Genomic DNA, 13,125 nt, shown 5'->3' on the forward strand with positions numbered 1-13,125 from the left:
CGGTCTCAACTTTTCAACTATTTTCGAGCAACACTTGTTTTTTCCGAGTCCCATAATTTCATCATGTGTTGATTTTACTTCTCAGGCAGCGCTATCAATCTTTTCGAGTCACATGATTTTCGAGTATGCCTAACAAATGCCCCCCTAGGAATTTGGTTTCGATGAGCATCTTAGGAGAAAACTAAATTCCTATCAAGGTTGTTCTTCGATACTTCCTCGATTTGTTTCTTGATGTTCACTTTTCTTGACGTTAACTTAATCTTTCTTTCGATGAAAACCTATTCTTGTAAGGTACTGACCATTTGGATGTGACATCGATAGCTCTGACGGCGCGTACTTCTATTTTTCCATAAATTTGCCTTCTGATATGAAACGTTTTGGCGGTTGTTTTGGAAATTCAATTTAATATTTCAAATAATCTTGCCTAACCTAACCCGTTTCAACCTAGGCCCATTTACCTCGTTTAATACCCCTTTTTCACCCTAGGGTTAAATTGTTTTCACCATTCTCTTCCTTCGTGCCCAAGTTTTCTTGCTCACTGTTTCTTTTTTGCTCTGGTTCTTGATCTTCTTCTCAGACCGTTCTCTCTGTTCTTGCTTTTGTTTGTTATGGCTTCTTCTGCTGCGTCCACTTCTGCTGCCGTAGCTTCTTCAATGTCTCCTACTGCCACCACTTCTTCCCCTATTTTGATTGCTACTACTTCTGCTGCTATGCCCACCACTCCGGTAACCACTATGGCCACCGCAACTACTATCCAGGACATTCCTCTGCTACTGACTGGTGCTCAGGTTCAAAAGGTCAAAGAAGGTGATGACACTTTCATTCCAATTCCAGGCATGGAGGAGGCTAGTTTGAAAATATACCAATCTCAGGTACTTCTTCCTTTTTCTCTAGCAGATGGTTCTGTTCATGCTTTCCTTGGTCCTTTTGCTGGTCAAAATACCAAGAGATATGGTAATACCCTTTTGCCTGAGGACTCCACCACCCTACCTTTCATTTATTCCCCAGAAATAGACCTAAACCTTTTTGGGGATACTACCAAAATTTTTAGAGCGTTTCCCCCCGTTAAAGAAAGGCACCTTTCTTGGTTAGCTCGTGTAGAGGCTTCTATGTCCTCAGAATGGAAAGAAACAGGTATTTTTGAATTTATCCAACTAGCTAAGTTCGACCTCCACCTTTTCGACCCTCAAATGCTCCTTTCTGCTATCTTCTTCTGGAATAGAGAGACTCGGGCTTTCGAGTTTCCTTGTGGCTTCATTTGCCCGACGTTACTTGATGTTGCTGCTATAACAGGGTTAAAGCCTATTGGAGATAGGTTTTATCCTGACGCCTTTGAAGAGGAAATTTCGATCAAGGATACTTCAATTTCTTGGGATAAGAAGACCTATTTGGCCTTTATTAGCGCGCATATGGGACAACCTGACACGCCTGTCTCACCTTCAGAACATATTGCCTTTCTTATGTACTGGTTGTCAGCCTGTGTCTTTTGTACCCCTTCGCTTCAAGTCCCAAAATATTATTACAATTTAGCTCAAGCCCTTCATTTGCAAAGGAAAATCTGCTTAAGCAAATTACTTTTGGCCTCTCTTTATACTTGTCTTGATGAAGCTTCTGAAAGTCTTGCTCGAGAATCTGGGCCTCGAAATCTCTCTGGCCCGTTATGGCTACTTCAACTTTGGCTCAACGCGCTATTAGAGAAGAAACTTCATTTGCCCTCAAAACCCATTCCCATATGTGAACTCGAAGGAGCTCGTTTAACAACCCTTACCCCTCGAAAGCGTCTGGTAGACAATTTCGAGAAATATATTAGAGCCATCCTTAGCTTTACTGACTTCACTGAAGATTTAGCCCCTTTCATTCGACCGAACTTGATAGGTCCTACATGGTTGCGCCAAAATAACCAAGTTGGTAGCATCAGTCCAGCTTCAACTGACCTGTGGTTTGGATTCTTGTCTTGGGATGTGATCATGTCGGGTATGAGGCAAAAAGATGTCAGACTTTATCCTTATCAGCCCCAACTTTTTGCTCGACAGTTTGGACTTTGCCAAATGAAACCTCTTCCCCTTCGACGTAAAGAGGGCATTGATGCGGATATTTGTGTCGAAAAAGGGAATTATGAAGAAGTCCTCAACTTCATCCTTCGCCCTGATAAAGAACTTAGGCTTACACCGACCACCTTTTCTCCTTCCTTCTTAGTCTCAAAATGCTACCTTCGATGGTGGTGTTACTATATTGTAGATAAACTCACCGATTTTGATGGCTTTCTGAAAAAGCTGATTAGTTCTCCTCTTTCTTGTTCGCAGGGGCCTAAACAACCAGGTACTTTCAAGAATCAACTTATCATTTATCAATTCGAACAATTTTTTAAGGTTTGTTATCGACCTGACAATGCGCACCGAACCATTTTTGACGCTTCTGTCTCATTATCGAAAATGGTACAACGGAACATTCGCTCAAAAAAGGTAATAAATCCTCAAGGTAAAACTGATTTCGAAAAATTTTGTCCAAAGCATATACCTCCTCTTCCAAATGCCCTTTTTGGTCTAGTTAAACATGTATCTCATCCTCCTTGGGTGAAAACACTCGACCCGTTTTACCTTGAGCGCAAAGAAGTTCCTGTAAAGAATAAAGTTACCTACGCGAGATGTTCCGTGTACGATTTTCCTCGAAACAAATGGTGGCCATTATGTTGGGTCAATAACATTAACCCTCCTCCTGGTAAATATTTTTCACCTCCTTCTTCTTCGCGTATACCTTAAACTTGTCTCACTTCTTTGCTCGACACTTGTAGCTGCCATCCCTCAGCGTGTTCCTCGACATGTTGATCCAACTCCTGATTGGGAGAGTGACGATGACGAGGATAAGGAGACATCGAAAAAGGGTCGAAAGAGAAAGACCGCTGCTGACAAGGTTTCTTTACGTTCTAAGGTATACCTGTTTGGATTGCAGTTTTTCTCGAGACTAATATTTTATCTTACCTTCTCGAAATTCTACTCTACAGAGTATTGGAAACTCGAAGAAACAAAGAATAGGTTCAGACAGTACCAAAACTGTTAAGTATCTTACCTCAAATATTAAGATTATTTTCTTGCTCGTTTTTCATACCTAATCAATTATTTTCCAATTCAGGTCTCGACCACAAAAAAACAAGACAAGGGGAAAGGTAAGATGGTCTTGCCTCTTCCCAAAAAACCTCAACAATCCTCTGGCGAGAAGTTGCTTAAAGACGCCATGAAGTCCGTTCCTAAGGTATCTCAATTTCGACTTCTTTCCTCCTTTATATTTCTCTTATGCCTTTAACCGTTCTAAAATCCTATTAATAGGATATTGCGATTATCCCACTGGATTCTTCTCAAGGGGTGTCTCAAGAGGTGCAGAAAAGCGTACCCTTTGCCACTGAGGTAACCCAACATGTTCATCTTGTTATACCTTGTGACTCAAATTTCCTCTTGATGTTTAGCCTGACTTCTTCATTTCCTCAGTTGTCTACTCCTCAAGTGGATGTTGCGGCGCTTGCCTCTGCCATGGCTTCGATAGAAGTTCCCCCTCCTGTCGAAGAGGGTAAGATTCCCCAACCCGAACCTTTGACTAATATGGAGACGCGGCAAGACTCCGCTCAAGGTGAACCTTCTTTCGAACTACAACCTCCCTTGGATCCGAACCAGGGTATATTTCTTTCGACTTTAATCTTCGATATGATACCTTGTTAATGGAAGTTTCTTATGTATTTACTTTTGTGCAGGTTCAACTGAGTCCCCTAGACCTTTTACTACTTCTCCTTCGACCCAGGGCGGTGCTACTTCTTCTGTCCAAGGTCTCTCCTTGATTCCCTCTCCACATCTGGATTTGATGAGTTTCTTTAATGACGAGGACGAAGATATCAATACTATCTTCGAAGTGTTGGACAACTGGACGAGTGGTCCCTCTGGGTCAGAGAAAGACAAATTGAAGGTTGTTGAGCCAGCTTCTGACACACCTTCTTACCAACCCCTACTCGACTCTTTTCGCTCGAAGGCATACGTTAAAGATCTCGATCAAGCCTTCCTCATTCCTGAATTCAAAACGGAAGTGCAACAAATGATTGATGAGTTGCTCAGTTATTCGGACCTTCCTTCTGATATTTCTTTAGAGCTTCAAGCATTTATCAAGCCCTTTAGCCGCGCCTGGGAACTTCGAACTCAGTGGTCTACTGCATATCAAGAAGTGACTCAAATTGAGGTCGAAACTGAAGGAGACCGTGCTAAGCTCGAGAAACTCCGAGACGAGTTGGTTTCTATCAAGAAATCAACGGAAGAAATGATTTCTGCTTTACAAGCATTGCAGAAGGAGGAGGCTGATATCGAACGTACTATCGAAGCCTTAAACCACGAGCTTGACAAAACTCGCTCGAAGAAGGATGGAGTGAAAATTAAGAGTCAAGAGATCAAGCAACATCAAACAGGGCTTAAGGAAGAGGGCAAAGCCATTTCTTCTCGGTTAGCAAAGACTTTGGAGCAGAAGAGGCATTTAGAAGCTCAATGTGCGTCTCGCAAAAAGAATCTGGACGAGGCTTACAAAGCTTTCGAGGATTTCAAGAAGCAATTTTTGCAATAATTCATTCTTCTTATCTACTTTTCCAACCTTTTAGTTTATATTTGCCTTGTATTGAACAATTATTCTTCTGCTCTTTTATGGAAATGTTTTAAATATTTCCCATTTATGACTTTGCTTGCACTTGAATTATTTATCTCCTTAATTACATATGCGTTCTTTGAATATACTTGCTCGACTAGAAATGGGCCTTCCCAATTATATGACCACTTCCCCAAACATCGAGATTTTTGATCCATGGGAAGTATAACTTTTAATACCAATTCTCCGACTCGAAAACGTTGCATATTCACTCTCTTATTATAAGTTTTCTCGACTCTTTCTTTCTGTTGAACAATATTCTGTAACGCAATTAATCTTTCTTCCTCTAAAGAGATCAACTCATCATACATCAAGTTCCAATAATCCTCCACGGGTAATTCATTTTGTTTTTGTATATGAATTGATTGTAAGTTAATATCAATAGGAAGAATAGCCTCATGGCCATATACTAATTTATATGGGGTTGTTTTCGTGGCATCTCGAGGTGAGTTCCTATATGCCCATAGTATTTGGACGAGAGTTTCATGCCAATTTCGAGGTTTATTTGATATGTGTTTTTTGATTAAACCAATTACCACTTTATTAGCAGCCTCAACTTGACCATTAGCTTGGGCGTAATATGGTGTTGAAGTTACCAACTTAATTCCTCTTGATTCTGCATATCGAGCAATGTTTCGACCCGTAAAAACCGTACCCTGATCAGTAGTGATTGTTTGAGGAATTCCAAACCTTGTAATAATATGATCTTCGATAAAATCAATTATATTTTTTTGCTCGACTTCTTTTAAAGGAATAGCTTCAACCCATTTTGTAAAATAATCTATGGCAACTAGTATATACCTGTGGTTCTTCGAGGAAGGTGGGTGTATTTGTCCGATTAAATCCATTGCCCAACCCCGAAATGGCCAAGGTTTGATGATCGAATGCAACTCACTTGCCGGTACCTTTTGTATTGGTCCATGCTTTTGACACTCCACACAACTTTTTGCGAATTCGATACAATCTTTAATCATAGTAGGCCAATATAAGCCTTTCCTTGACAAAACCCATTTCATCTTCTTTCCAGCTTGATGTGCTCCACAAATGCCTTCATGAATCTCTGCCATTGCTATATAACCTTCATGGTCTCCCAAACATTTGAACAAAACTCCGTCGAAGCCTCTTTTGTACAATTCATCATTTAGTAAGAGATAATTGAGAGCTTGGAGTTTAATCTTCCTTTCAACCTTTATGTTAGGATCTCGCAAGTATTCGATCAATTCGCTCCTCCAATCTTGTTGACCTGCTGAACTTATATTTAGAATTGCTCGATAGTCTAACACTTCACTCTCTGTATGAATCAGATATTCAAGATACTCTTTGCTGATTTTATATCCAGAGGCTATTTGGGCCAATTTATTTGCAATCTGATTTGAGTCCCGGGGAATGTGTTGTAACTCTACTTCATCAAACGTGTCAAGTAATCGTGTAGCTCGAGTTTTGAATTCAATTAATTTTTCATTTAAACACTTATACTCTCGAGTTAATTAATTGATGACCAGTTGTGAATCTCCTCGAATTACCACATTTTTAGCGCCTAATTCTTCAAGAATCTCAAGTCCAGTAATCAATGCTTGGTATTCAGTTTCATTATTCGAGCATCCTGTATTTGTTTTGACTGATAACTTCGTCGGGACCCCTTTGGGAGAGATGATTAAAAGACCTATTCCGGCGCCTAACTCGTGTTTCGAGCCATCGAAATATAATTGCCAAGGCTTGGTGGTTATGTAATTAACTTCTTCAGTTCCATTCGAATGTTCTGCAAGAAAATCTGCAATTATTTGTCCTTTAGTTGCTTTTAGCGGCTCGAAAGTTAATGAGTATTCGGTTAAGGCAAGTGCCCATTTGCCGACTCGAGAATGCAACACAGGTTTACACAACATATATTTTATCACATTACTTCGACAAAGTATTACAACATTACGAGTCCTAATATAGTACTTCAACTTAGTACACGCAACATAAAGACTTAAACATAATTTCTCTAAAGGGGTGTATCTAAGTTCTGCTCCTACTAACATTCGACTTAAATAGTAAATGACTCTTTCGATGCCATTTTCATCATCTTGCGCCAGCATGCCCGCAATAGTCGAATCATTAGCTGAAATGTACAACTTCAGTTGCTTCCCTTCAGAGATTGGTGCAAGCACTGGAGGATGAGCCAAGTAAGCTTTAATTTCTTCGAATGCTCTCTGGTGCTCTTCATCCCATCGAAATTCTTGCTCCTTTTTTAAACGCAACAAAGGAGAGAATACTTTAGTTTTACCCGACAAATTCGAAATAAATCTCCTCAAAAAATTTACTTTACCTAAGAGAGATTGAAGCTCTTTCTTGTTCGATGGAGGCTTGGTCTCCATGATAGCCTTGGTTTTGTTCTTGTCTACCTCGATCCCCCTCTGGTGTATAATAAATCCCAGAAATTCGCCTGCTATGACACCAAAAGCACATTTCAATGGATTCATTTTCAAACCATATTTCCTCATTCTCTCGAAGGCTAGTTTCAAATGATATAAATGGTCTTTCTTTTGTTTTGAGCCAACAATTATGTCATCAATATAAACTTGCACGAACTTACCAATCAAATCATGAAAGATTAAATTCATCGCTCTTTGATAAGTCGCACCAGCGTTTTTAAGACCAAATGGCATCATCACCCATTCGTAGACGCCTAAGGCACCTGGGCATCGAAAGGCAGTTTTCGACACGTCATTCGCTGCAATATAAATTTGATTATATCCAGAATAACCATCTAACAAACTCATAATCTCGTTACCTGCAGCGACGTCTATCATATTTTCAGCAATGGGCATAGGGTACTCATCCTTGGGAGTTGCCATGTTGAGATCTCGAAAGTCAATGCAAACTCTGAGTTTTCCATTTTTCTTTATAACTGGCACTATATTCGAGATCCAGTCAGGATATCTCGAAGTTCTGATGAACTTTGCTTTCAGCAATCTCTCAATTTCCCCTTTGATTTTCTCGATCACTTCAGGAGCAAATCTTCGAGGACTTTGTTTCACGGGCTTCCTTCCTAGGATCATTGGTAGCCTATGTTCTACCAATTCTCGATCCAAACCTGGCATTTCATCATAATCCCATGCGAAGCAATCTTTGTATTCATGCAAGACTTGAATTATCTCCCCTTTCAGCTCCCCTTGCAAGAACTTGCTAATATAAGTAATCCGCTTATTTTCAATAGTTCCCAGATTAACCTCTTCGAGCGGATCTTGGGATTCTAACTTATGCTCTCCATTAGCGGCACTCTCGAAACCCAAAGGTGAATCATCAAAAATGCAATCCAGTTTGAGTTCTAGCTCTGCTTTTTCTTTTTGCTTTTCATTTTTATCTGAGACTCCTTCGTCCCTTTGATTTTCTGTTTTTTGCTTTTCTTCCCTCTTTTTCCCGATTTCGAACTCCTTTTCTTTTTGTTGTTTTTCTTTTTCCTTTATTGATTCGAAATCCATCTCTTCTTTTTTTTTTTTGTTTTTCTTCAGCCAACATAGCCGTGCTAACCTCATTGTCAAATTGATCTTTATCGGCCAAATTGGCCGTTTGATCGGCCACGTAGGCCGATATTCGAGCTAAAAAGCTCGAATAAGGATCTTCGTCCTTCATGCATCCAAAGGAGCCGAATTCTTTTCGGCTCGAATAACGAATCCTCTCTTTACATCCCAACAAAAGGTTTTCTTGACACCTTTCTCTTCATCCATCACCCCAGAGTTGTAAGCGTCAAAAGGTTTGGTCTTGGCAAATGCTGTCAGTTGTTGATCAGCAAAATACATGCCAACTTCATAAGTCTTCTGATCAGCTTCGAGAACCTCTAAACCTTCATCATCGTTCCAGAAGAAGACCTTCTGGTGTACGGTCGAAGGAACAGCACCTACCCCATGAATCCACTCCCGACCTAGCAACACGTTGAAGTTTGCTTTGGAAGGTGTTACTATAAACATGGTAGTCCTCTTCACACTTCCGATCTGTACATCGAGCAGAATCATACCTTCAGGATGTGAAGACTTGCCTGCATAGTCGGAGATCATGATGTTATGGGGTTTCAGATCATCCAAGGATTTCCCAAACCTTTTCAGCATTGTCTTAGGCAAAATATTCACAGCTGCGCCTCCATCGACCAAGACCTTGTTTACCTCTTGCCCTTCGATCATCAGTGTTAACAATAGGGGTTTGAGATGTCCTTTCATTTCCTCTGTGGGAGAGTCGAAAACAGCAGAGTTGAACCTAGGGATAACCCTCGAGATTTGATTGACCCATATGATTTTGGACTCATAATTGGGGTCCTCGAAAACGTCTTCCCTGATGATATCCTCTTGTTCATTCACGGATTCCATAGCACCAGCATACTCCGAAGGTAAAATGGAAACTACCCCGCAAATATCTTCCAAAGAATCCTCGAAACCGCTCTCGAAGCAGTTTGTTATCATGTCTTCATCGTCTTCGATGAACTTGCCAGAAGATTCCCCTTTCTGAGGAACTGGGATCGAAAAACGATTTCCTCCCCTACCTTCAAAGGTTGCTTTACGCATCCTTTGCTGCCTCCTCCATTGAGTTTTGGTTAAGTTGTTCAATGGCTGTCGAAATCCACGTCCATATCCCCCAGCTGGAATTCCAACATTCCCTGTAGTCAAGTTCGAAAATTTTCCTGCATTCCTTTGTTCCGGGTTTCCCATGCTAGTCATTACTTGTTTACCTCGACCCATCATAGACCTAGGTGGTGCGTTCCATGTCCCGACAGGCACATTCGCGTTCGGCACAAAAGTATTGCCGAACCTAGACGAGTTATACATCTCCATCTTCCCAACCGGGGCATTATATTGAGGCATATGAACTTGCCTCATAGTCAGACCAGCATTCAACCTAGCATTGGGCTTCATTTTTTCACGCAGCCTCTCAACTTTGTAATTCTTCATTATTTCAGACTCCTCGAAAGCCTTAGCCGCTGCTCTGTCGAAGACAGCACTGCATCGAGGACACAACATGACCTCTTTATCAGCTTCTTTTTTCTTCGATAAAAATTCCACCAGACTATCTCCTTCCTTTGGGTATATGGGTTCTTGCTCTTTAGCAAAATCCTCCATTAACTCTTCGAGCTTCTCATCAGAAATGGGCTCAATGCTATCATCGTCCTCAGCAGCGACTTCCACCATGTTGATGGACATCGAAACTGGTTCAACATAGCCAGTATGGGCAGCAAATGGGTCAACATCCACTTTCATTTCCTTCTCTTCAAAAGCCAGGCGACCATCAGTAATCGCCTTCTCGATGAAATCCCTGAAACGCACACAACTGTTAGTCCAATGTCCATACATATTATGATATTTGCAGAATTTCTTTCCTTTTCTTTGCTCGAAAGGTGGAATTTTATGATTCTCTGGGAGTATAATCTGTTTATCTTTTAACAAAGTATCGAATATCTTTTCTGCCTTACTAACGTCAAAACTATATTTTTTAGTCGAATTCCCTTCTATATTACCTCCTGGTTTTAGCATTTGACATTGGTACGTAGGTCCAGGGCGCAATTCTGCCAAATTAATCTCGAAATCTTCACTTACAACTTCATAATTAGAATCCTCATTTAACTCAGAACTTTCTAAATACGCTATCTTTTCTTTTCGAACGAACTTGTCGAATTTCATCAACTTTTCCTTTTCTAATTTAATTTGTTCAATCCTCCTCACTTTCTCAGCAAGTTGAGCCATGTCCCTCAATTGTTCATTTACTAATTTTTTGCGTATTGAGAAGTCTAAACCTGTGGCGGCGATTCTAACCAATTCATGTTCTGGAATATTAGTATAGCATCGAGATTTTAATTGCCTAAACCTATTTAAATAGTCATCTAATGTTTCATTACTTTGCCTTTTGATATTCATTAGATCGACTATACTAACCTTTGTTTCCTCTCGAAAGAAATGCTCATGAAAGCTACCTTCTAGCTGTACCCAAGTATGTATCGAATTAGGAGGCAGGGTGGTAAACCAGGTAAAAGCATGTTTAGTCAACGAACTTGGGAAATATTTCATTTTCAAGTATTCATTATTAGCCAAATCCCCACATTCGACCCCATACCTAGCTATGTGTTCAACTGTTGACTCAGTTATATCTCCTGCAAATTTCGAGAATTTTGGGACTTTCATTCCACGGGGTAATTCTACTTGTGTAATATAATCTGGAAAGGCTGACACAAAGTATGGGCGTTCATTCCGACCTACATCAAATCCATGTCTATTCAATATCCTTTCTACCATTTGATCTAAATTATCATTAGGGTTCCTGTTAGGTCGAACTATGTTTTGCAAATTTCCATGCCCCCCAGGGTTTTCTGTATCGTTCAGATTCACACTCATTGCTCTCGAAGGAGTCCCATTACCCAACTTATCTCCTATTTTGTTTATTAGCTCGTAAAGGGGTGTCATGATGTTGTGCATCTGAGTAGACAACAAATTGACCATGTCATGATTACTATGGTCCATTTGTTGTCGAAGGGCCATCATTGCTTGATTACTAATACCCGTGGGCATGTAACTACCTTGTCGAATTAATGAACCCTCCTGACTTGTTCCTACATGCTGATACGGGTCTTGCATAACAAAACCCATGCCATTCGGCCCAGGATTATAACCCTGTGGGGATACATGCATTTGTGAATTGGGTCCTATTAGCGGTATTGGCATTTCGACATGCACAGGTTGGGTATTTCGCCAATTCTGTGGCATACCCCAGGGATACTCTCTAGTAACATTTACCAACTCTTGAGTGATATTATTATGCCTAGCATGGTTTTCAAGCAACACAGGAGGAGATCTTGCCCCCCTGGTCACATTGGTAGCATTATCAGGATTGGAGTTAGGCTGTTCTACATCTACATTATTATGGTTTACGTTCATGTTATCAGACGTAGACATAGTTCTTCCACTCCTTAATCTCATGCAATTCACACACCTAAAACTAGTCCAATTATGTTCTAAATTAAACGGGTCCCACCGGGCGTGCCAATTTGTTTACGGTGGAATTAACCATCAAATCCTGGGTTCTTTTTATTTAGACTAGCATACGAACGTATTTCAATTTAGGTGTCTCACTGCGCGTTATCGTGTTACCGAGAATGGAGAGTAGGATGAAAAAGTCTTAGCAACTACTTGTTTCGAAATATTCTTCTATTACTACTAACAAGCGATGCTCATGCAAGCAAATAATAATATGAACAGAGTGAACAATATATATGTTAGCAATACAAATCATAGTTCATTTCGTACAATGATCAAATTACGTTACACATGCGAACATATTGATTCCAGTACATGAATACACTACGTAATTAAACAAAGAACAAGAAGACTATTCTACTTCTACTCCTAAAAAAAAAAAGAAAAAAGTGGCCGAGAGTCAGTCATACCCAAAAACGATCTTGTGCACGAAAGCCATGTGTGTGTGTAGGCAGAGAGTGCTTCAGAGTCCAATTCTAGTATGAGTTTTTCGACCTCAGTAAAGGTCCGTACTCCTTGTATTTATAGAGCAATTAAAGGCGGTTGATTCTGTACATGTACGCTTTTGACTCAACCGCTATCCACTATCTTTGCTACGTGGTCTTGACTCAACTTCCTTTAACCGCTCTTCCCACGTTCCTTGTTTTCTCGATTGATTTTTTAGTAACCGTTTTGGCTTAACCTCCATGTTCTGACGGTCTCAACTTTTCAACTATTTTCGAGCAACACTTGTTTTTTCCGAGTCCCATAATTTCATCATGTGTTGATTTTACTTCTCAGGCAGCGCTATCAATCTTTTCGAGTCACATGATTTTCGAGTATGCCTAACACTTACACCAAGGTGTTTCTTATGTTTTGTTTTTGACATCAGGTTTATGTTAAGAAGCAAGTAATACTGGATCCATTTAATTTTTTAATTAAGCATTCAAGTCCCGATCAAGAAAGGTATCATGTGCTTGCCTTGAGATAATTTCTTGGCATTATAAAACAACCAAGAAAGACATCAAATTGACTTGAATTTTAAAAGTAGTAGGGATGAAATTCGTGAAAGAAAAAACTAAGGGGATCAAATCAATTCGAACTTTAAAGTAGCAAGATAAAAAAAATGTAACTAAACTAAAAAATGTAATACAAGATTAAACCTAGAACTTAAAATAGGATTATTGTGATAAAAGTCACTTTATTTCTAATTAATGAAAAATGGAAAAAAGTACAATTCTAAGGGCATTGAATTTTTCTTTTTTTAGTAATTGAAAGACATTAATTAAAGAATAAAATAAAAGGTATAAACAGTGTTTTCAATATTTTAATTTTATTGTGATTTTAAAAATAATTTAATTATAATTTTAATAAACACGATACTAATAAATTAATAAATGCTTTTATGTTTCTCGTTGATAAGATTTTTTTTAAGAATTCATTTGGACAAATAACTTATTTAATATTTTATTCAATAAAC

The 13,125-nt window shown here is 39.5% G+C and overlaps 2 protein-coding genes across 3 annotated transcripts; both read left to right on the forward strand.

Annotated features, from left to right (window-relative positions):
• Positions 1–608: 608 nt before the first annotated feature.
• Positions 609–3,057, forward strand: LOC145954921 (uncharacterized). Its single transcript, XM_083069613.1, has 2 exons — positions 609–2,319; positions 2,792–3,057. Exons 1-2 carry the CDS (start codon positions 609–611, stop codon positions 3,055–3,057), a joined length of 1,977 nt encoding a protein of 658 aa, XP_082925739.1.
• Positions 3,058–3,156: 99 nt separating this feature from the next.
• LOC145954266 (uncharacterized) lies at positions 3,157–6,027 on the forward strand. Of its 2 annotated transcripts, none has more exons than XM_083068188.1 (3): positions 3,157–3,249; positions 3,324–3,666; positions 3,743–6,027. In XM_083068188.1, the coding sequence occupies exons 1-3, from the start codon at positions 3,169–3,171 to the stop codon at positions 4,591–4,593; spliced, it is 1,275 nt and encodes a 424-aa protein (XP_082924314.1). In that variant the 5' UTR covers positions 3,157–3,168; the 3' UTR covers positions 4,594–6,027. The 2 variants fall into 2 exon arrangements, with proteins under 2 accessions (XP_082924314.1, XP_082924315.1); XM_083068189.1 differs by having other exon boundaries at positions 3,324–3,621.
• Positions 6,028–13,125: the final 7,098 nt, after the last annotated feature.

This window comes from Cajanus cajan, chromosome 2, assembly GCF_000230855.2.
Source record: "Cajanus cajan strain Asha chromosome 2, NIPB_CcT2T_4, whole genome shotgun sequence".
In the NCBI taxonomy this organism is placed as follows: Eukaryota; Viridiplantae; Streptophyta; class Magnoliopsida; order Fabales; family Fabaceae; genus Cajanus; species Cajanus cajan.